Source organism: Monodon monoceros, unplaced genomic scaffold (assembly GCF_005190385.1).
Source record: "Monodon monoceros isolate NGI ecotype Baffin Bay Population unplaced genomic scaffold, NGI_Narwhal_1 Super_Scaffold_15, whole genome shotgun sequence".
NCBI classification, from domain to species: domain Eukaryota; kingdom Metazoa; phylum Chordata; class Mammalia; order Artiodactyla; family Monodontidae; genus Monodon; species Monodon monoceros.
This window is the reverse complement of record NW_021703771.1, coordinates 21,934,716-21,957,021: the sequence shown is the minus strand read 5'-3', so window position 1 is coordinate 21,957,021 and position 22,306 is coordinate 21,934,716. Positions and strand designations below refer to the sequence as shown.

The 22,306-nt window shown below is 50.1% G+C and overlaps 1 protein-coding gene across 1 annotated transcript in view; it reads left to right on the top strand.

Annotated features, from left to right (window-relative positions):
- LOC114896062 (ubiquitin-conjugating enzyme E2 J1) overlaps window positions 1-22,306 on the top strand; it is a 69,613-nt gene that overhangs the window by 35,657 nt on the left and 11,650 nt on the right. The window contains exons 9-10 of the mRNA XM_029223915.1: window positions 3,062-3,168; window positions 21,255-21,322. Of these exons, the coding sequence (XP_029079748.1) occupies window positions 3,062-3,168; window positions 21,255-21,322 (175 nt within the window). The remainder of the gene's footprint in view (window positions 1-3,061; window positions 3,169-21,254; window positions 21,323-22,306) is intronic.

The following is a 22,306-nucleotide window of genomic DNA, read 5'->3' as shown; positions in this document are numbered from 1 at the left end:
TCAGACTGAGCTCTGCTTCCACGTTCCCCGGGTGTCTCTGCTGGGGCTCCTGTATACGGCCCCCCAGCAGTAGCTGCGCGGGGAGCCGGGCCTGGTCTGGCTCCACTTCTTGCGGAAGAGACCCGGGAGGGCAGAAGCTCCTTGGAAGGGCCCCTCCATGACCACACGTGTTTCTAGGGAACTTAGGTCCCACCTTCCAGCTATAGGAAGAAGCCATCGGCCTCTCGTCCTCGGAGTGTGCAGCTGCAACGGGCTTGTCCAAAAGCGTATCTCATCATAGCTTCTTTCTCCAAGTGCCCAACACCCTTCCTCTTTTTCCTTGGCTTTTGGATAAAAATAAATTTTTTTTTTTCTTTTTTTGGCCACGCAGCACACGGGATCTTAGTTCCCTGACCAGGGATTGAACCGCACCCCCTGCAATGGAAGCGGGGAGTCTTAACCACTGGACCGCCAGGGAAGTCCCATGGGTAAAGATAAAAAACCTTAACAGGATTTTTAAGGCTCTCCCTGGCTGAGCCCCTGCAGCTGCAGTCTGTCCATTTCAGCCTCACCTCTCTTACCCTTCTGACAGTTTCATATAACGCCCACCTGTCCTTCAGCTGGGTCACCTCCCACTCAGCGGGTCCCAAACTATGGACGTGTTGAGTTTAAATGCCTATAGGATACCCAACTGGGGATAATCTGTTAGACAGTAGGATGTAAAGGTGTAGAGCAAGGGACATAGATTTAGGGATCATCAGTAAGTGAAAGACAGTTGAAGCCACTGCCAAAGGGAGTGTCACAAGGGAAGAGAAGGCAGCTGAGACAGGGTCCTGGGGATGCTGACATCTAGGGACAGGCTGAGGAGGAAGGCAAGGCTGCAGTGGAGGTGGGAGGAGGACCAAGCACCCTGTCCTGGAAGACGGGGTTTCCAGCAGAGGCTGGTCCTCCCTGACCCTTGGCAAGTGCACCTTCAAGGCCTCGGCTCAGGCACAAGTGGGGCAAGAAGTGCTCAGGAGTGAGGAATGGCAGCAGCTCTTTGGGAAAGTTATTGATTTATTGAGAGGTGGGGAGAGATGTTTTTTTTAAAAAAGGAAATGTTCAAAGAAGAGTATAACTACTACCACTGTCCTGCCATCACTTTTCAATTAATTTTGCGTGAAGAGACGTGGGGTCCGGACAGATTTTCTGCTTCATTTTGGTTCGAGGTGAGAGAGGCTCGAATCCATCTGAGTGCTGATAAGAATGAGCAGTGAGAAGGGGACAAGCTGAGGAAGCCAGGCCAGGGTGTTGAGGGCAGAGTCAAAGGGCTCTGGGAGAAGGAGGGTCAGGCACATCTGCTGAGCCCCCAGGGACCCCCAGAACCTACAAGGCCGAAGGAAGTGAAAACACTGCTACTGCTACTGTCTTCTGAGTTGCACCCACCCTATTTGCACTTCCTACCTGGTGTCTCACAGGCGTCTGGACATCAAGACGGCTTCTAAGAATTTGATGCACTGTCATCCCCACAAATGTGCCACTCCTCCAGTTTTTACCATCTCAGCGAATACCCCACCGTTCACCAAGGCGCTCGTCGTAAACCTGGGCTATCCCTGCCTCTTTGTTTCCCCCATACCCCACACCCAATCCATCAGCAAAGCCTTTCTGATCACTTCTCTACAGCTCCACCCCTTACCACCCTAACCCAGGCACCATGTTCTCTCAGCAGAAGTCTCCTAACGGTTTCCCATTTCTTCTCTGCCCTCCCACGGTCTCCTCTACCTGAGTGATCTTCCCAGGTGTTAAACCAGACCTTTTGACATTCCTGCTCAGAATTCCCATGGGTTTCCCCACCCAGTATATACCCCTGGGGACCTTGGGATCTAGTCCCTGGCCTTGTCTCCCACCTCCTTTCTTACTGCTTTCCTCCTCCTCATTCTCTGCCCACTGGTTTTCTTACTGTTCCACACACAAGCCACACTCACCTCAGGGCCCTTGCACTTGCTCTTCCCTCTCTCAGAATGCACTTTCTTCAGCTCCTCTCATGACTCACCCTTTCCAGGGCTCAGAGGGCTTCTCTGATCACCCTCTACCCCACCCCATCTCCCTCTTCTTCTTTACCCTGCTCTATATTTATGGCACTTTCCATTTATTTGCTTATTTTGGCTGTGCTGGGTCTAAGTTGCAGCATATGGGATATTTTAGTTGCAGCATACGGGCTCTTAGTTGTGGCATGCGTGCGGGATCTAGTTCCCCGACCAGGGATTGAACCCAGTCCCCCTGCATTTGGAGCGCAGAGTCTTATCTGTGCCCAGCTGTGGCCTTGATGGCCGCTGGCTGTGAACTGTCTGTTCTCCCGAGGGTTGAGGCTTTCTCCGCCAGGGTGGATTCTTCAGACAGCTGCCAACTGGATAGATGTAAAGAGCATCAGGTCTGCCTAGGATAACACCAGCCTTTTAAAACTTTAACTACATTTGTCTCAGAATTTTATTTTATTTTTTAAAATATGCCACTTTGGTATATTGATTTTAAAAACTATTTATTTATTATTTATTTATATTGGCTGTGCCGGGTCTTAGTTGCGGCGTGCAGGATCTAGTTCCCTGACCAGGGAACGAACCCGGGCCCCCTGCATTGGGAGCGTGGAGTCTTACCCACTGGACCACCAGGGAAGTCCCTAAGAATTTTCCTTATCTCAAAACCAATATTATAACAACACTGAAGAGATATTTTAACAGAAAAAAAAGACCCATCATAATTCTCCACCATTAGACCCAACCATTGGTCATCCAATCATGACTTTGGGCAAGACAGTTAGGAGCTTGCCAAGGTAGGATGGTGTCCTGCCTCGGGGGGATCTACTTTAGGAAGCCTCTGGAAGGGCCAGGTCCTCGGGCCAGCCCACCTGTGAAGGCCCGGGGTGGTGGAGGTAAGGGGTGGGGGGGACCCTTTATCTCTCGACCTCCCTTCAGTGGAGAAAGAGATGGTAGGATGGGCGAAAAGGTGAGTAACACGTAGACCCTGCAGGAAGTCATCTCCCCAAATCTTCTCACACGATGTCTTGGTGGGCTGACGGAAAAGAGTTTCTTGCTTGCCTTTGCAGTCACCTATATAAGAAGAACCTTGATGTGACCAAAATCCGAAAGGGAAAACCTCAGCCACTTCTCAGAGTGGATGACCATGATTTCACCATGAGGCCCGCCTTTGGAGGTAAGACTGCGTCCTCCCCTCGGCCCTCTGGGGACTGATCCCAGGGCTGCTTCCTGCTGCTCCTGCACTGGGTTCCCTCAGACACAGCCCTCCCCCCGGGGTCCCTCATTTTCCCCCTCACACTCAGAGAAGCCCAGCTGGCTCCCAGTCACTAATTATCCCCAGGAGAAAAGAGCTGGAAGGAAGTGAGTGGAGAGGGCTGTTGAGAAAAGGACCTGAGGGTGATTAAGCTGTTTACATTCACGGAGGCCCAGCACTGCTGCTGCCAACTTTCCTTTATGAAAAAAATAAGAGCTGCATGGGCAGGGGGCAGGGGGAGGGTGGGTGGCAGGGCTGGAGCGTCCACACAGAAAAGGACCCCCTGGCTCTGCTATCCCGTGCCTGGCTGGGAATTTGGGGTTCTAGGGGGGGCCCCCTGCTTGCCAATGCAGCGATAGTTTAACGCCTGGCAAAGCTCCCTTGCAGAATTGCCCCAAAGGAGCTTCCCTGCTTCGGCGGGGTGGGGAGGAGTGGTGGCCGGAACAGGAGGAATGCCACAGAGGGGAAGGGGCTGGGAAAGGAGCCAGCCATCTACACCCACCAGGCAGGGAGAGGGATGAGAACTGCAGAATGCATGAGACACGGGGCCCACGTCCCCCCTGTGCAGGTGGGGAAACTGAGGCCCGGAGCATGGCCGCTGATGGGCCTCCGGCCAGAGAGACCCAGGCAGGCGGGTTTCCATTTCCCCTTTATCTCGCTCTTGAGCTCCTCTAAGGTGCAAACGTTCTCCTGGGGCAGCAGGAAGAAGTAGAGGTGACTTGTGGGCAAGTCACCGACCCTCTCTGAGCTTCTGCTTGCTGGTTTGTGAAATGGGGATAGTAATCCGTCCATCTGGGGTTGCTGTCAGGATTAAACGAGATAATGTATGTAAAGCCCTGGCACATACAGGCTCACAGCCCCTTAGAAAAACCCAGCTGTCACGCCTCCCTCGTGTGACTGTTAGGGGATTAGGACATTAATTTATCCCAGAGGCCGTTGCATTTTACAAGGACTCAAAGCCTCCCACTCAGTTCCCTGAGGCCTGACACCTGCCGAGCAGGAGAAGAGAGCAGGTGACAGATGACAAGCCCCTGCCTCTTCCTCCTGCCCCGATGGAATGCTGCACAGCTAGGGGTTCTGGTGCCCTCGAGGGCTTGTTTTGGGTAATGCCACCAAAGAGTTTTTTCTAAAATTCAATAACATTTCCGTGAATAAGCAGCTCTAAAATTAGCTGTATGCGCTCCAGGAAGTCCAAGCGAGACATCCTTGCTCCCCTTGCCATTCTTCTAGAGGGTCGGGTAAGATGCAGACGGCGACTGGAACAAGGTTGACAAACAACAGCATTAATGACAACGAACAACTTCTAGTGACTTCTGTTTCAGGCACCATTCTACTCAGGGTACTTACAGACACGATCTGACCTCATGCCTCACAACTCCGTGAAGTAGGTACTATTATTATGCCCAGATGGGGAAACTGAGGCACGGAGAGGTGAGGTGACTGGTCCAGGTCACACAGCTACTGAGGCAGGCCCACTCTCCTAGCTGGGTCTCTTTCTTACCCCCTCAATCCGCATGTCCCCCAGTGCTGGGCCACTAGGCAGAGCAGGCGTGTTTAGGGCTCACAAGGAATACTCCTAGGGGCCCCTGATAAGATGTTATTTTAAAGTCAGAAGAAAAAAATAAAATTTTAGGTAGAAGAAAATGTTAATATATAATATTAATATATTCATCTTTATACCACCACAGTTGTATGCTTTTTACATGTTTTTTCTGGTGGAAGGGCCCACGAAGGCAAAAGTACCCAGCACCCTCAAAAGTCACAACGTGACCCTGCCTCGGCGCACAGTGTTGTAGGGCAGCCGTGTGTGTCTGGGTGTGGGTGATCTTCTGAATAACACATTGTAACCTTCTGACGGAGGCTGATGTTGCGGCAGGAGCCTGAGCCATCACCTGGTTAGGACTTTCAGTTCACAGAAGAAGAGCCTGGGGTCCAGGGGGTTAAGTGATGGCCACAGAACAACTGGGGGCAGAACTTGGGTTTCCTCTGTGATGTCACATGCAAAAGTGAAAGCCTCATTAAAACGCCCTCCTCCTCTGGGAGAAAGCCAGGAAAGCCAGGAGCTGGCTCTCAGGACCGGCAGGTGAAATCCTGCCACGTTTCCAGAAAACCCAGCTCTGAGTAGAATCATCCAACAGGCTGCAGCCTCAGTCAGGGTGCTCCTTCTTCAAGCCACGTTTGAGGAGCAAATTGGACTTCCTGTATCCTGATCCCTGCAACTTCTGGTGTCGCCCAGAGTGTGGAGGATGAGGACAGTCCCTTGCCCCTGCCTGAGTGAGCCTCTGAGGCTGGGAAAGACCCTGACTTTAGGGAAAGCCGCTGGGGAAGGAGGTGTCACCTCCAGCAGGTGCAGTAAAACCTGAGGCTCTTACACATCAGCTGTCAAGATCTCGGTCACCAAAGCCGGGGGGGGGGGGGCTACTCCTCCTTCCCAAGCCCTCCCCCCAGAGCAGCTGGTCTTCTGGGCACCTTTTCTCCCCTGCAGGGCTTTCCTGGATGTCTAGATGTCACTTGGATGAAATAGGACCAGGGGAGCACATGGTGAGGTACACACACATGAACTCATAAATAAGAATCTTTGCAACCCATGGAGTCCTGGCTGTTGCCAATCTGGCTCCCTGTGCACCGATGCCGAATAAAAATACGGAGACAGAGAACTGGAAGATAAGAAATAGAGAGGCTTTTGATTCTCCTTGCCAGGCAAAGGGAAGACACAGGAGGCTAACGCCTCAAGAACTGTGCCCGCCTCCTTGGGGAATCGGAGATTTGACATGTGGGGCTCGGGGGCTCGGCTCGCAGGGGTATATGATAAGGATCAAAAGTAGTGAAGGTCTTACATTTCTTTTCTTCTGCAAATTCATGGCCAAAGCTGGCATCAGGCAGCTCAGCACCCGGGTCTGGTGTCCCTGAAGTTATCAGCCCGTGAACTCCTTTCTGAGATGAAGAGTGCTACAAGGGAGGGTAGGGGGAGAAGAAAGGCCAGGTGCAATGGGTAATTTGTATGGAGTCAAAGAGTAATCAACTTTGTGAAGGACAAGTCTAGCTACAAGTGTTTGTTAGTAGTAACAGCTAAACAGTAACCAAGATTGCTTAACTCTTTCAGACCTGTTTATGTTGTTTCCCCAGGCTGTTCATTGTTTCCTTATTTTCCTTGTTTATCAGAAAGGTCTCATTTCTATTTTTGCTGCAACATGGCCAAGCAGGCTGGGTGGGGCCATCAGAGGAGGGAGCTTCCCACCGCCTGGGGTTCCAATGATTGCTATAATCCATAATCCCTGGAGCATCTGCAGATGGTTTAGAGCCAAGAAGCCTTCCTTGCAGGTCCTCCTGAGGGTCTCCATTCCATTCAGCCCCTTACTCCTGCGCAGAGGCACTGGCCAGGGGGTGGGTGTGTCTCTGAGGAAGGAGGCTTGCAGACAGCACATAGATGGCTCTGTGTGAGTAAGAGAAAGCCCGCCTTCCTTGGGGGCAGCCCTGTGCCAGATACCTGGTCCAAAGCAGAGCCTGGGCTCAACCGGCCCTAATGCTGGCCCAGCCCAACACGCCCCTCTAAAGAGCAGCCATGCACGCTCAGCAGGCCGTGCCAACAAGATGCCCGTCAACAATTGTGGGGTATGTGTTGCATCTCTGTCTTCTCTTCCTAACTTGTTTTTCGAAGAGGGGCTTCCTTGTGGACTGACATTTAAAAATAATTGCTAGAGAGGAATTTGCCTAAGACTAGATACCCCTCGGATGACCTTTTCAGTCTGGAAAAAGAAAAGATTAAAAATCTAGCAGCTTCCTAATAATCCCAGGGATCAGTTGAAACAAAAATATCTGGTCTAAGCTCCCAGCTGCCTGGTTCGCTGGTGTGTCCTGGTTAGGAGAACCTCCAGAGGCCTGGGGTTTCCCCTCCATTTGTTAGGAGAAAGAGTGCAATGCTGATTTTTTAAAATTAAAATTAAAAAGATTGGGCTAAAACATACATAGCATAAAATGGACCATTTTAACCATATAGTTCAGTGGTGAAAGAATATTCACGTTGTGCAATCGTCACCAGCATACATCTCCAGAACTTTTTCATCTTCCTAAATTGTCAATGAAACAATAACTTTTTTTTTTAATAAATTTATTTATTTATTTTTGGCTGCGCACGGGCTTTCTCTAGTTGCAGTGAGCAGGGGCTGCTCTTCGTTGCGGTGTGCGGGCTTCTCATTGCGGTGGCTTCTCGTTGTGGAGCACGGGCTCTAGGCATGTGGGCTTCAGTAGTTGTGGCTTGCGGGCTCTAGAGCACAGGCTCAGTAGTTGTGGCACACGGGCTTAGTTGCTCAGCGGTATGTGGGATCCTCCTGGACCAGGGATCGAACCCGTGTCCCCTGCATTGGCAGGCAGATCCTTAACCACTTCACCACCAGGGAAGTCCCGAAACAATAACTCTTTACTCCTGCTTTCCCCTGCCCCTGGCAACCACCATTCCACTTTCTGCCTCTATGAATTTGACCGCTCTAGGTTTCTCATGTTAGTGGAATCATACAGTATTTGTCTTTTTGTGACTGGCTTATTCACTTAGCATTATGCCTTCAAGGTTCATCCATGTTGCAGCGTGTAAGGCCAAATAATATTCCATTGTATGAATATATCACATCTTGTTTAATTGCCATTCATCTGTCAATGGACATTTGGGTTGTTTTTGCCTTTTGGCTCCCGGGAATAATGCTGCCATGAACATGTGTGTGCAAACATCTATTCAAGACCCTGTTTTCAATTCTTTGGGGTATATACCCAGAAGTGGAATTGCTGGGTCACATGGTAGTTCTATGTCTAGTTTTTTCAGGAACTCCCACACTTTCTTCTACAGCAGCTGCATCAGTTTACATCCTCACCAGCATGATACTGATTTTTAATTCAAACTGTAGAGATGGAAGGTAAAGGAGGGGTGTAATGTCATCACGGATTCTTTTGAACTACATCCAAGGAGTTTGTTAGGATGGTCAGGAAGTGACCACAAAGTAGGTTAGGTTCTCCAACCAAAATACTTTCACTTTCATTCATAAGACAAGTACGGTGTGTTTTGGAGCTGTTATGTGTGAAGCAGGGTCCTTGGCATTCGGGGACCCGGCAGTGAGCAAGACAGCCACAGTCCTTGGAGTGTCAGTGCTCTGCTCGGGGAGACCAGTGTTAATGAAATCCTCACATCAAGTTGTTAAATTATGGAGAGCTGCTGGAAGGACAGGGGAGCCGTGGGGTGCAAGCAGCAGGGTCTGGCCATGGGCACCAGGGAAGGGTGGCCCCGAGGAGCCTGGGAGGACGAAGGCCAAGGAGCCACCCTTGCCGGGAAGGGTGTGCATTCGGTCACTCCGCCTGACACGACAGAGTGTTCCCAGGAAGCTAACAGTCTACAAGGGAAACAGAGAAATGACTAAGTGCAGTCAAGTATCACAGAAGCAATGTAGGGCATCTCTGCTGACGGGGGGGGGGGGGAATTGAGTGGTCAGTTCCATCCAGAGAGAGGAAACCAGCAAGCTGGCAGTGACGCCTTCATTCAGGAGGCGATGCTCGCAATGAGTCGGGAAAGATGCGCAGGGGGTGAGCACAGCGGGTGGGAGGGAAGGAGGGATCAGGGAGGAGGGTGCTCACGGATAACAGGAGGGCAGCGGAATGCGAGCAGCGTGTGTGTGTGTGTGTGTGTGTGTGTGTGTGTGTGTGTGTGTGTGTGTGCATATGTGTGTAGAGGGGGCAGTGCAGCCCAGACTGCGGAAGGGCAAGATGATACCTGTGCTTTAGAAAGCTCCCTGAGGGTCTGCTAGGAGGAGGCTGGAGCAGCTAAGAATGGATGCGGGACGCTAGCTGGCCACTTCAGCCATGGTCCAGGTCTGAGTTGATGGGGGTTAAGCTAAGGCCTAGAAAGAATGGATAAAGAAGATGTGTGGCTTCCCCAGTGGCGTAGTGGTTAAGAATCCGCCTGCCAATGCAGGGGACTCAGGTTCGAGCCCTGGTCTGGAAAGATCCCACATGCCGCAGAGCAACTAAGCCCGTGCACCACAGCTACTGAGCCTGCGCACCTAGAGCCCGTGCTCTGCAACAAGAGAAACCACCGCAATGAGAACCCCTCACAACGCAACGAAGAGTAGCCCCCGCTCGCTGCAACTAGAGAAAGCCCACGTGCAGCAACGAAGACCCAACGCAGACAAAAATAAATAACTAAACTAAAAAAAATAAAAAAGATGTGGTACATATATACAATGTAATATTAGCCATAAAAAAATGAAAAAATGCCATTTGCAGCAACATGGATGAACCTAGAGATTTTCATACTGAGTGAAGTAAGTCAGAGAGAGAAAGACAAATATCATATGATATCACTCATATGTGGAATCTAATTTTAAAAAATGATACAAATGAACTTATTTACAAAACAGAAACAGACTCACAGATTTCAGAAACAAACTTATGGTTACCAAAGGGAAAATGTTAGGGGGACGGATAAATCAGGAGTTTGGGATTAACATACACACAGTACTATACATAAGATAGATAACAAACAAGGGCCTACTGTATAGCACAGGGAACCCTACTCAATATTCTGTGATAACCTATATCAGAAGAGAATCTGAAAAAGAATGGATATGTGTATATGTATAACTGAGTCACTTTGCTGTACACCTAAAACTAACACAACATTGTAAATCAACTATACTCCAATTAAAAAAAAAAAAGTGGAGGGATCGTGAGAAGTGAAGGAGGGAGACAGCCACCGATGGAACTAGAGGAAGCTGGGACACCTGAGTGTCTGCCTGGGGGCGGCCATCCGCCCAGACGGAGCCCAGGGGAGAGGCATTGGGAAGAGCTACAGTAACAGTGGGGGAACAGTGGAGAGTTTAATGAAGGTCTGTTCACAAACGGGTGGGCAGGGTTAAAGGAAACCAGCAAGCTGGCAGTGAAGCCTTGAGGGCTGGAAGAGTGTGGAGCCTTCAGCAGGTTAGGGGTGGAGGGCAAGAGGAGGGAGCAGTTCCCAGAATCTGGAAAAAGAGCCAGAGCCCTGGGAAGGGGGTGCCCTGGCGTCCAGGAGAGGACAGGCCCATGAAGCCTGCAGGGAGGGCTGGGGGAGAGAATCAGTTCCTCTCCGTCTCCTCCAGCCTTCTGAGACCTGCTGGCACCTTCATTGGCTGAAGCAACCCTCAGGCAGAAGACGAGGGCCCGCTGTGAGCAGTGGCCATAGGCCAAGGCAGGGGGTCCTGTGTGCGATCAGTCACCTGCACTCAGGGCGTGGTCTGTGGGCCAAGAGGACGTGCCCACCTGAGATTTCCCTTCTAGGCCACACTTGGGTACTGGGACCCAGAATCATGTCCACACAGCCCGGAGCCCACCTCAGGACCTGCCCGGGCCTCCTCCCTAGGTGAGCCCCGGGGGTGGGGGGTGGGGGCTGTACTGCGCGTGCGGGGTCCCCCCTCCCCTCCCTTTCCCCTCCCCTCCCCGCCCCCCCACGCCCCCCGGTGCTGAGAGGGGGCTGAGGGCTGCCTTTCAGACGGCTTTGGATAGAGCTCAGATAGTGGGCAGAGGTGTCCACCGGCACACGCCAGGCTCTTCTCTGTGCCGGCTGCTGCTGTGGGTGGGAAAAGGGCAGCTCCGGAGCTGGGCCCGCTCTCCCTGCCCTGCCATGTCCCGGCTGGAGCTCCCAGGAGTCAGAGTTCTGAGGCTGGGCTTGGCCTTCCGGGTTGATATGAACGTGTATTTGTCAAAGCAGTAGGCGAGGCTATATATCGTTCTGCAGTTTCTTAGCTTGATTTATAACCTTTAGACATTCAAGCATGTGGCATATGGGCCCCCACTTGTGCTCCTGCCTGGGGGTGGGTTTGTAAATGTGGACGCTGCCCTTAGTGGTCAGCTGCCCAGCACAGAGCAGGGCGGAGTGTGGGTCTGCTTTCCCAGAGGGGCAACGGCTGGACCGGCCGAGATTGAGTGAGCAGGGAAGGTGGGACCAGGGGCAGGTTGGGGCAGTGGCTGGGCCTGCAGTACTCTCCCCATGTCAGCTTCTAGAGCACAGGAGAACCCTTCCTGCGCCACATGCAACCACCAAAGGGCTGATTTAGGAGACAAAATATTGGCTCCTGTGCTTCCTTGAGATAATTGCAAAACCCATACTTCCGGCCATCACTTAGGGAACCTGCTGATCTTCTATCAGCTTTTTCTTAGGTGACTCAGGCAGGGAGCTGTGGAGACCTTGCTGATTTTGCCCCCCTCCCTCCTGCCCTTTCCCCTCCTAGATCAACCAAGTTGAATCAATTCATGCATCACAGTGTCTCTCAGATCTGCCCCCTCACACCACACACTCTCAATGCCTTCTTGGGGGGTGAAAAAAATCTTACACATTACCATGGTTGTGGCCCGCCAAAGCTCCACCTTCCCTTCCCATCTTATTCCTTAGTATTTAATTTAAATTTAACTGAATTCATACTTAAATAAATTAAATTTTCTCTTTCGTGGATGATAATGATAAGAAGGTTGGAAGCACTACTGACACCAACACCATGGCCCCCAAACCACACCTCATAGCCAAATTCACGTTCTGGAAACACCTCTTCCCTGTGCTGCTCCCTCAGAAACTTCAGGGCTTCCCATATTCTATGGGATGAAATGCAGACCCGCCTCTCCCCTCTGTGTCCCGAAAGTTCCACGGTCTGGCCCAGCTGCCTCCCCAGCTTACCTCCCCCTGACAGGACTCTTCTGTCGTAGAAGGCTCTCTCTTGCTGCACGTCCGTGCTCGAGTCTGCTATGAACATCTGTCCATGGTGGCCCCCCTGTGCTGTCCTGCTTCATCTGACAGCCTGTTAGATGAAAGAGAAATTAAGGAAAGAATCCCATTCACCATTGCAACAAAAAGAATAAAATACCTAGGAATAAATCTACCTAGGGAGACAAAAGACCTGTATGCAGTAAACTATAAGACACTGATGAAAGAAATTAAAGATGATACAAACAGATGGAGAGATATACCATGTTCTTGGATTGGAAGAATCAATATTGTGAAAATGACTATACTACCCAAAGCAATCTACCAATTCAGTGCAATCTTTATCAAATTACCAATGGCTTTTTTTTACAGAACTAGAACAAAAAAATCTTAAAATTTGTATGGAGACACAAAATATCCCGAATAGCCAAAGCAATCTTGAGGGGAAAAAAAATGGAGCTGGAGGAATCAGACTCCCTGACTTCAGACTATACTACAAAGCTACAGTGATGAAGATAATATGGTACTGGCACAAAAACAGAAATATAGATCAATGGAACAGGATAGAAAGCCCAGAGATAAACCCACGCTCCTATGGTCAACTAATTTATGACAAAGGAGGCAAGGATATACAATGGAGAAAAGACAGTCTCTTCAATAAGTGGTGCTGGGAAAACTGGACAGCTACATGTAAAAGAATGAAATTAGAACACTCCCTAACATCATACACAAAAATAAACTCAAAATGGATTAAAGACCTAAATGTAAGACCGGACATTATAAAACTCTTAGAGGAAAACATAGGAAGAACAGTCTTTGACATAAATCACAGCAAGATGGTTTTTGACCCACCTCCTAGAGAAATGGAAATAAAAACAAGAATAAACAAATGGGACCTAATGAAACGTAAAAGCTTTTGCACAGCAAAGGAAACCATAAACAAGACCAAAAGACAGCCCTCAGAATGGGAGAAAATATTTGCAAACGAAGCAACAGGCAAATCTCCAAAATACATAAACAGCTCATGTAGCTCAATATCAGAAAAACAAACAACCCAATCCAAAAATGGGCAGAAGACCTAAACAGACATCTCTAAAGAAGACATACAGATGGCTAAGAGGCACATGAAAAGCTGCTTGAAATCACTAATTATTAGAGAAATGCCAATCAAATCTACAATGAGGTATCACCTCACACCAGTTAGAATGGGCATCATCAGAAAATCTACAAACAACAAATGCTGGAGAGGGTGTGGAGAGAAGGGAACCCTCTTGCACTGTTGGTGGGAATGTAAATTGATACAGCCACTATGGAGAACAGTATGGAGGTTCCTTAAAAAACCAAAAATAGAACTACCATATGACCCAGCAATCCCACTAGTGGGCATATACCCAGAGAAAACCATAATTCAAAAAGACACATGCACCCCAATGTTCACTGCAGCACTATTTACAATAGCCAGGACATGGAAGCAACCTAAATGCCCATCGACAGACGAATGGATAAGGAAGATGTGGTACATATATTACTCAGCCATAAAAAGGAACGAAATTGGGTCATTTGTAGAGACGTGGATGGACCTAGAGACTGTCATACAGAATAAAGTAAGTCAGAAAGAGAAAAACAAATATTGTATATTAACACATATATGTGGAATCTAGAAAAATGGAACAGATGAACCGGTTTGCAAGGCAGAAATAGAGACACAGATGTAGAGAACAAACGTATGGACACCAAGGGGGGAAAGCGGGGAGTGGGGGTGAGGGGGTGGGAGGGTGGGAGGGGGTGGGATGAACTGGGAGATTGGGATTGACATGTATACACTAATATGTATAAAATAGATAACTAATAAGAACCTGCTGTATAAAAAAAGTTTTTTTTAATAAAATTAAAAAAAAAAAAAGGAAAGCTCTGGTCAGCATAATGCATTCGTTAGAGCAGGGGCTCTGGAGGTGGACCCCTGGGATCAGCTTGTGGTGTGCCTCTCTCTGATGGGGACCTCTGTCGCTTCTCTAGTCCTCAGATTCTCACCTGTAGAATGGAGGTAATATCAGTACCTTCCTCACCAGATTGTCATGAAGATGGACTCAAGTGTCCCACAGGAAGCACTGAGCACAGCAGAGACCGTGTGTGTGTGTGTGTGTGTGTGTGTGTGTGTGTGTGTGTGGTGTGTTGGGGGGGAAGGGGATGGTGGAGGCAGTGCATCAAAGCACTGGTTGCTGACGTGATAAAGACATGGCTACGGCCCCAGGGAGCTCATGGCCTCCTAGACTCACAGCATACGCTCCCTTAGGGCCTCTCCTGGGATAAAGGCTTGTACGGTTACTACTACTATGATCTGTTCTGCTCACAACGCTTCTGACTCACATGTGTGGGTTTTCCGCACCAAGCAATTCCCCTGTTGTCTGTGGACAGCAGCTGGGTGTCCTACAATTTAATTCAGCTCTAACACTACCTGGGGTTAGTGCAGACACCACAGGTTAAGGGCTCAGGCCCAGAAGACTGCCCCTCAGTTCAGATACCAATCACAAGTAGTGGGTCCCCGAGTTACCTGCACTTCTCTCCAACTTGGCTGCAAAATTGAGGGTTCCCACAACCCCCTTCTCAGGTGTGATAATTTGCTATAATGGCTCATAGAATCAGGGAAACACTTTACTTATGGTTCCCAGCTTATTATAAAGAACATTGTATAAGACACAGATGGATAGCAGATGAAGAGGGGCATAGGGTGAGAACAGGAAGGGTGCTGAGCTCAGGGGTTTCTGTCCCACGGAGTTGGGGGCACTACCTTCCTGGCATGTGGATGTGTTCACCAACCAGAAAGCTCACCGAACCCTGTTGTTCAGGGGTTTTCTGGATGTTCCACTGTGTAGACACGATTGATGAAATCATTGGCCACTGGTGATTAACTCAACCTCCAGCCCCTCCCCCCTCCCCCTCCTTGGGAGTTGGGAGGTGGGGCTGAAAGTTCCAACCCTCTAATCACATGGCTGTTCCTTGGCAACCAGCCCCATCTTGAAACTATCCAGGAGCCCAGGAGAGCCACCACACTAGCATAAACTCAGGTGTGGTTGATAAGGGGTTGTTATAAATAACAAAATACACTCCTCTCACCCCTCTCACTCAGGAAGTTACAAGGGTTTTAGGAGCTCTGTGCCAGGAACTGGGGCTGAGGACCAAATACATATTTCTCATTATATCACAATATCACATCACGATATCACAACTGCTGTGTCACTTTGCAAGGTTAATGCCTAGTTACGTCTCCAGCTGGACTGTCTCCAATGTGATGCCTTCCTAGGGAATTTTCTAGGAACACATGTGTTTCACCCAGTATACTTTAGCTCCACCCCCATTTAAGGTGCCCTCTGTGTTTGGGGCACCCAGACTGTGAGGGGAGACCCTCCCGAATGCTCCCATGCTCTACTCCGTAGCCTTCAACCCCTGAACTTCCAAGCCACTGGAGTCTGGCCACCAAGGCCCCAAATGCCACTCAGCTGGCCCAGCTGAGGCCCATGGAGCCAGTTCAAGGCAGGGTCATGCCTCATTTTGGAGCTGGGGTCTCTTCCCTGAATGCTTCTCGGGCCTCCCTGGCTCTGCCTCCCCTGTTCCCCATGCTGGGTAAGGTCTAGTGCTTCCTTGTTACAGTGAACGGGTTAGAGAGCCAAAGCTAGGGAGAAAGCCAGCCTTCTGAGTCTCCGGCAGCCTTCTTCCCAGGATCTGCTGTCCTCAGAGGAGACCCCTCTGATTCCTCCTCACTGCCCTTGGCCCTTCCCTTCTGGAGCACAAACCCTCACTCACACTCACACCCTGTTCCCATTACCAAATTGAACTTGGGTCCACTTGGCCACCTCATAGCAAAATCAATCTACTGTCCCTGGGTTGTGGTGACGGGCAGCTTGTGCTCCAAAGACCTGACCACCCTGATTCCTTTCAGGGAAGGGTTTCTAAAGGCAGCATTTGGAGTAAGTGTTGCAACTTGTGGACTCCCTTCTGTTTGGGTGGTGGTGGGGTGCCAGGGAGAGGCTTGGGGGATCGTAATCATCCTTTCGGCTCCAACCAGTCTGCATGTGACCACCATCCTCCACTTGGGGGGGGGTCTCAGTTTCTGCAGAACAGCTCAAAGATATGGGTCAGATCATTATGTATGCCCGTTGAAGAGGAACTAGGACTCTGTTTTATGGCTGAACTATTGTTTAAGCTGTCATTACCTTTCTTGTCTGACTGCTCTTCCTTTGCTTCTGCATTCCCTCACTTCCCTGATTAGTAACTGCTGGAGACTGGCACTCAGGGAAGGCCTAGGAGAATAAAGCCTTTTTCTACAAAAAAGAAATGGGGCACATGGTAGGGGGTATTGTACCCAAGAGGGCCTCACAAGGTCCTGTTCAGGTTCAACTGCCACATTTCTTTGGTACTCCTCAATCATCAGGGGAACAAGGGCAGGACAAGAAAGGGAACAAAGTTTTGGACAGAGGCGTTAATGATAAACTCGGCAGAGGAACTCAGTTTCAGTGGGACTCAGTTTCACAACTACTGGCTCCTTCCCCTAAAATTAAACTCCTCTTCCTGGCCTCTTCCTCCTCTGCAATCCCCTCCAGGCAATCTCACTCCTTCCCTCCCTGACCCCATTTAACCCCGGTGACCAAGCAGGTCACCATGCACCTGAAGGACGGGGTGCTGGGCAGTGGGGCACGGCTGGGCCCCGAATAGACAAGTCTGTTTGGGATGTTAAATTTAAGAACTTGGTTAGATATCCAGGGGGGACCTCTGTTAGACTTCAACAACAACAGGGTCAGAGTCCGGGTCAGAGATCGAGCCCAGGAGGGGCCCAAGGACCTCAGAGAAGGAGCCAGGGAAGAGGTGTGTCACAGAGATGGAAGAGGGAGGGGGTTTCAGCTAAGGAGGTTGGTCATGGGAGGGAGGTCAGGCTTGGGAAAAGACTGCTCGACTCAGCAAGTATTATGGGGGAAGGAAGGCATGGATAGGTAAGAAGTGGAGCCAGCTGGTGGAGATGGGATCGTGAAAAAGTTTGAAAACAAGAGAAAAATGGTAACCAGGACATGGGACGTTGTAAAATCTCACTCCTGGGGGTTCCTTAAAGATCAGTTGTCCAGGGCTTCCCTGGTGGTGCAGTGGTTGAGAGCCCGCCTGCCGATGCAGGGGACACGGGTTCGTGCCCTGGTCTGAGAAGATTCCACGTGCCGCGGAGTGGCTGGGCCCGTGAGCCATGGCCGCTGAGCCTGCATGTCCGGAGCCTGTGCTCCGCAATGGGAGAGGCTGCAACAGTGAGAGGCCCGCGTACAGGAAAAAAAAAAAAAAAAAGATCAGTTGTCCAGTGCCCTCAGACTTGACTGTGGATCAGCATCACTGCAGGACTTGTGATGTCTCCGGTGCAGGAGGCTCAAGGTGGGGTCCAAGAATTGCATCTCTAACAAATGCCTGGTGATGCTGATGCTGCTTGTGGAAGGGAGAGCCCCTGACTGAGTCCAGCCTCGCCCACCCCACCCCAGGTGGATGGTTAAATGCCTGCCACATGGCACTCACTGCCTGCTCAGGAAGCAGTGCTCACCATGAGAAGAGTCAGGCCTCTTTTAAAACTGAAATGTTTGATTACACCCAACAATAAGGGAAAGTGTCTCAACCAATATTTCAAATTAACTCAGACTTTGCAAGAAGTCCTCAAGGAAAGGGAAGGGCCATGGAGGAAAGCCAAGCCATGCAACCTGCAGTGATGAAAATTTTATAGTGTTGTTGCGTGTAACTATACATTCCATTGTATGAATATACCACAATGTATTTAACCTATTCTGTAGATAGACTGCGTCATGAGGTTTATATAGCTTCCATTTTGCTGGATAATGCCTTCTAAGGTAGTTGTACCAATTTACACCCACCACTGGCAGAGTATGAGCGTTCCTGTTGCTCCATATCCTTATCAACACTTGGTGTAGCTACTCTCATATGAGCCAAGTTTGTTAGTATATAGTAGTAATATCTCATTGTGGTTCTAAGGGAGTTGTTAATGCAGTTGAGAACTTTCTCATTTGTCTATTGTTTACTTCTTCTTTTGCAAAATGCCTATTCAAATCTCTTGCCCCTTTTTGTATTGGATTGTCTGATTTTTTCTTAATGGAGCTCTTAGGAGTTTTTTATTTTATTTTATTTTTTAATTTTTTTGCGGTACGCGGGCCTCTCACTGCTGTGGCCTCTCCCGTTGTGGAGCACAGGCTCCGGACACGCAGGCTCAGTGGCCATGGCTCACGGGCCCAACTGCTCCACGGCATGTGGGATCTTCCCGGACCGGGGCACGAACCCGCGTCCCCTGCATCGGCAGGCGGACTCTCAACCACTGCACCACCAGGGAAGCCCCCTATCATATCCTTTTTATTGTCCAACCTATTCTTTATGTTTGCTCTTTTTTTTCTCCTTCCTTTCATTTAGACTGATTATTTTTGGTTATACCTATTTTTATACCTATTTTGGCTTTTTTTTTGGGTTATACCTATTTTTGGCTTTTTTGGTTATACCTATTTTGGCTTTTTTTTACCTATTTCAGTTTTGAAAATATATACCCTTACTACTTTTTTTTTGTGGTTCCCTAGAAAACAACATGAATCTTTGGCTTATAGTACTAGTATGTTAAGTAACTATTTTTACTGTCCTCCAGACAATGCAAAGACCTCAGAACACTTTCACTCCATTTATACCTCTCCCTTCTTAAATGTTGTATATTTTTATTTAGTTTTTTCAATCCTACAACACATGGTTAATATTGTTTTATATAGTCAGTGTTCCCTTAGAATCATACATATATTTACTGTTTTTGTTGGTCTTTCATTCTTGCACCTCCAGCTTTCTTTCTGGATCATGCTCCTTCTGCTTGAAAAACACCTTCATTTAGGGCAGGATGCCTGTTGGCAGATTCTGTTTTGTCTTAAAATTCTACTTCACATTTATTCTTGTAGTCAGTGGAGAAGAAATGACATATAGCTTTATTTCAAAAATGGATAAATCCCTAACGTGTGCTTTCCAGGACCATGTGAGGAGAAACAATTGCAGAAAGGCTAGGAACCAAGAATAGCTCTTGGCTAAACATGTATTTCCCTTCTGAATTTGTTGCCTCACTGGCTATACTGCCTGAAATTCCACCAATGACTTCCATTTGGCTCACCAGATCCCTCTCTGAAAGTAGAAAAACCCACGTCAGTGTTCAGGGGCCAAGGCACAAATGCCTAGTTAGCTTATTTTCTTTCTAACACCTTATAGGACTCAATCATACTCTAAACATAAAACTGCTCACAGAAAAAGGAGAAAGACCAAATTACCAAAATAGGTAATTTGGAAGAATTTCTCGAAAATCAGGTTGGGAAGGGCCACAAAATGAAGAGCTCGGGAGATCCTGGGGGTGGAGCGTTAGTCTTGGGCTGTGGGGCAAGTCAGAGGCAAAGGTCACCTCCATTGCACTTGGACCAAGGAGGGCAGAGCTGTTGGTCCCGTTCAAGCTTGGGGTGTGAGTCCCCAAGTGCAGCTCTGGAGCCTCCTGAGCACACAGATGTTTTCCAACAACCCAGGATCCTTGGAGCCTGACCTGCAGTCCCATGTGGGCAATACCTCCAGAGGCTGAACGCCACCCTCACAGCCGTTATCAAATTTCTCTCCAAAGGACGGCTGGAACTGCGAAGAGCAAGGCAGGCCCCAGGGGACAGAGAGACACAGTGGCAGGCACCAAGCAAGCTGTTGTACTTTATCTGGAAAATGTCCTTTGCCAAAACCAGCTGCTGGTCAAACACTGTGCCCATTATCTGAAAACCAGGCCACAGGGAAGTGGGTCCAAAGAGGGTGATGGCTATACTGTTTCTGCCCTTTGGCTCTTGGGACGACTGGATGTGGCACTTTAGAGAAAGGGAACAAGGGGGAAAGGTGATGAGGGTTAAGAGCTCCAGCCCTGGGCTGTTTTAATGTCTCAAGTGAAGGAAGGTCCGTCCAGGGGACGGGGAATTAACCAGCCCTGCTTCCCATGGTGATGTTGGGAACACACGGTCCTGCACAGGGGCTCAGGGGTCTGGGTCCTGGGAGGGGGCCCCAGCCAGGCTGCTGGAAGACCCTCCCTCGTGTTGCAGGCCCCTGGGGGGAGGAAGGCAGGCCAGTCAGCCCTGAGGAGGGTGCTTCAGCCTCACACTGGCCATTCCACTCTGCCCCTTCAGTGCCCTCCTGGAGCCTTGAGTGAGAGAAGGCTCCGGCTGTTAGAGCAGTCATCTCTCATGGGGCCTGACCTGAGCCCTCGGTTGAGAGCACAGGAAAATAAAAAGATCAGCTTATGACCCAATTTATCTGGGAGGGGAAAAGTAAAAATAAAAAATAAAATGTTGTGGGAATTCCCTGGCGGTCCAGTGGTTAGGACTCGGTGCTTTCACTGCTGTGGGCCCGGGTTCGATCCCTGGTTTAAAAAAAAAAAAAAAGGTTGTGCTCATTTGCTTTCACGTTTAAGAACACAGAAAATAGCCACTAAATCCCACCAGTAATAAATAAAATGCTCCCATTCTATCGGGCTCAGCCACAAGCCCCAAATCTTTCATGGTGGGATTGCAAGTCTTAGCAAACCTACCAGGGGGGAGGTTTGGGGAGAGACGGCGAGCCCATTCGATGCCCTGGCCCACCAGATCCTGTCGGGATCTCTGATCCTCCTCCCCTGCCTTCAGCCAAAGTCCCCGGCCCTTCCAGTCCTCATTCCTTAAGACCCAGACTCCCCCTGCCACCCTAAGCTTCTCCCCGCTCAGACCACGGTGGGTCGGCACGCCCTGGTCCTGCCCTCCCTGGCCAGGGCCCAGAGGACCCAGGCGCAGTGGGCTGGTCTCTCAGGAGGCCCCGCCCAGATGCCGCCTGACGCTCTCAGAGACATTTTTTTGCCTGTGAATGGAATAGCATTCATTAATATGCTTGACAGACACAGGTTTTTTTGTTTTCCCCATTTAAGGCTTTTTTTTAATATTAAAATCTAAAAACACATTTTGTGGAAGCATAAACATACATAATCCAGCTCATCCACTCATGCAACAAGCATGGGTTAAACACCCATGTTGGCCCAGGAAAGGCACTTAAGGTAGACACAGTCCCCGCCCTCATGGAGAAAGCTCAGGCACCCAACCTGCCAGGAAGTAGCAAGAAAACCCTCATGGAATCTGAACCACTGCCTCACCCCTGCTCCGCTCAGGCTCCCCTGGGAAGGAGGTAGGGGCTGTCTGCTTGCCCAGTGCTAGAGAGGAAGGCGCCTTAACCAGCCGTCTTTGCCTCTCTGCAGGCCCTGCCATCCCGGTGGGCGTGGACGTACAGGTGGAGAGCCTGGACAGCATCTCGGAGGTGGATATGGTACGAGGCGCGCAAGGCGGGCAGCGCCGGGGCGGGCTGCTGTGGCCAAGGTCCCTTGGGGGCCTGCGGTGGGTGGGGCCACGCTGGGGCAGGCTGCGTCTGGGGGCGGGGCCAGAGCTGGAGGGGATAAAGCCGGGATTTGGAGGTTGGCCTAGGTTTAGTAAAATCCAGAGCCTGGCTTCTGCAGCTTCGTGGGTAAAAATAACTTGGGGGCGGGGTGTGTGTGTGGGGGGGGGGGGGGGGGGTGTGTGTGGGGGGGGGGGGGGTGGGTGTGTGGGGGGGGGTGTGCCCGCTACGTCCTGAACACGCCCCTTTAGCGGTGTGAGAGGCTGGACCCGCCACACTTGGAGGAGCGCCGGAGGTGGATGTTGTTCACCTTCAAATTCTGTAGGTCTCTGCGCGCCAACGCCCGCCGGGAGCACAGCTTCCCGGCTCACTCCTTGGCAGCGCCCAGCAGGCTCAGGCGGGTACCGGAGCGTCTTTGAAGAAGCCTCGTTTCAGCTGAGACCTGACAGCTGTAGGGAGGGCCAAGCAAGAGCGCATACGAGGTCTCTGAGGCAGAAGAACAGGGAGTTTGCAAACTGAAAGAGTGGCGGACAAAACGGGGAAGAGAGGGGCTGCAGAGGTGGGCCAGTGGGGCGGTGCCCCCCTCCACGGGCGGGCCTCCGGGACAGGCAGGAGGAGCCTGGGTGTGGTTGGCAGAGCAGACGTGGGCCACCGCATGCGTCCTTCCAGCCTTCCTTCACCTGCTCCTGGAACAGGCTCTTTTGGGTAGTTATTTATTCATTGGCGTTCATGTATTAGCTCTGGCTACGGTGTAAGGGCTACACTCTTGGTTTCAGGCATCGGCTGTGCAGACGAGGAGACACTTTTTAACAGGATAAGCCTTCAGGCTGAAATTATACTAGACATGCAGCTGCCCATCTCCTCATTCATTCATTTCCCCCCATTTTTCCATTCTGCAGAAGATATTTATTGAGCATC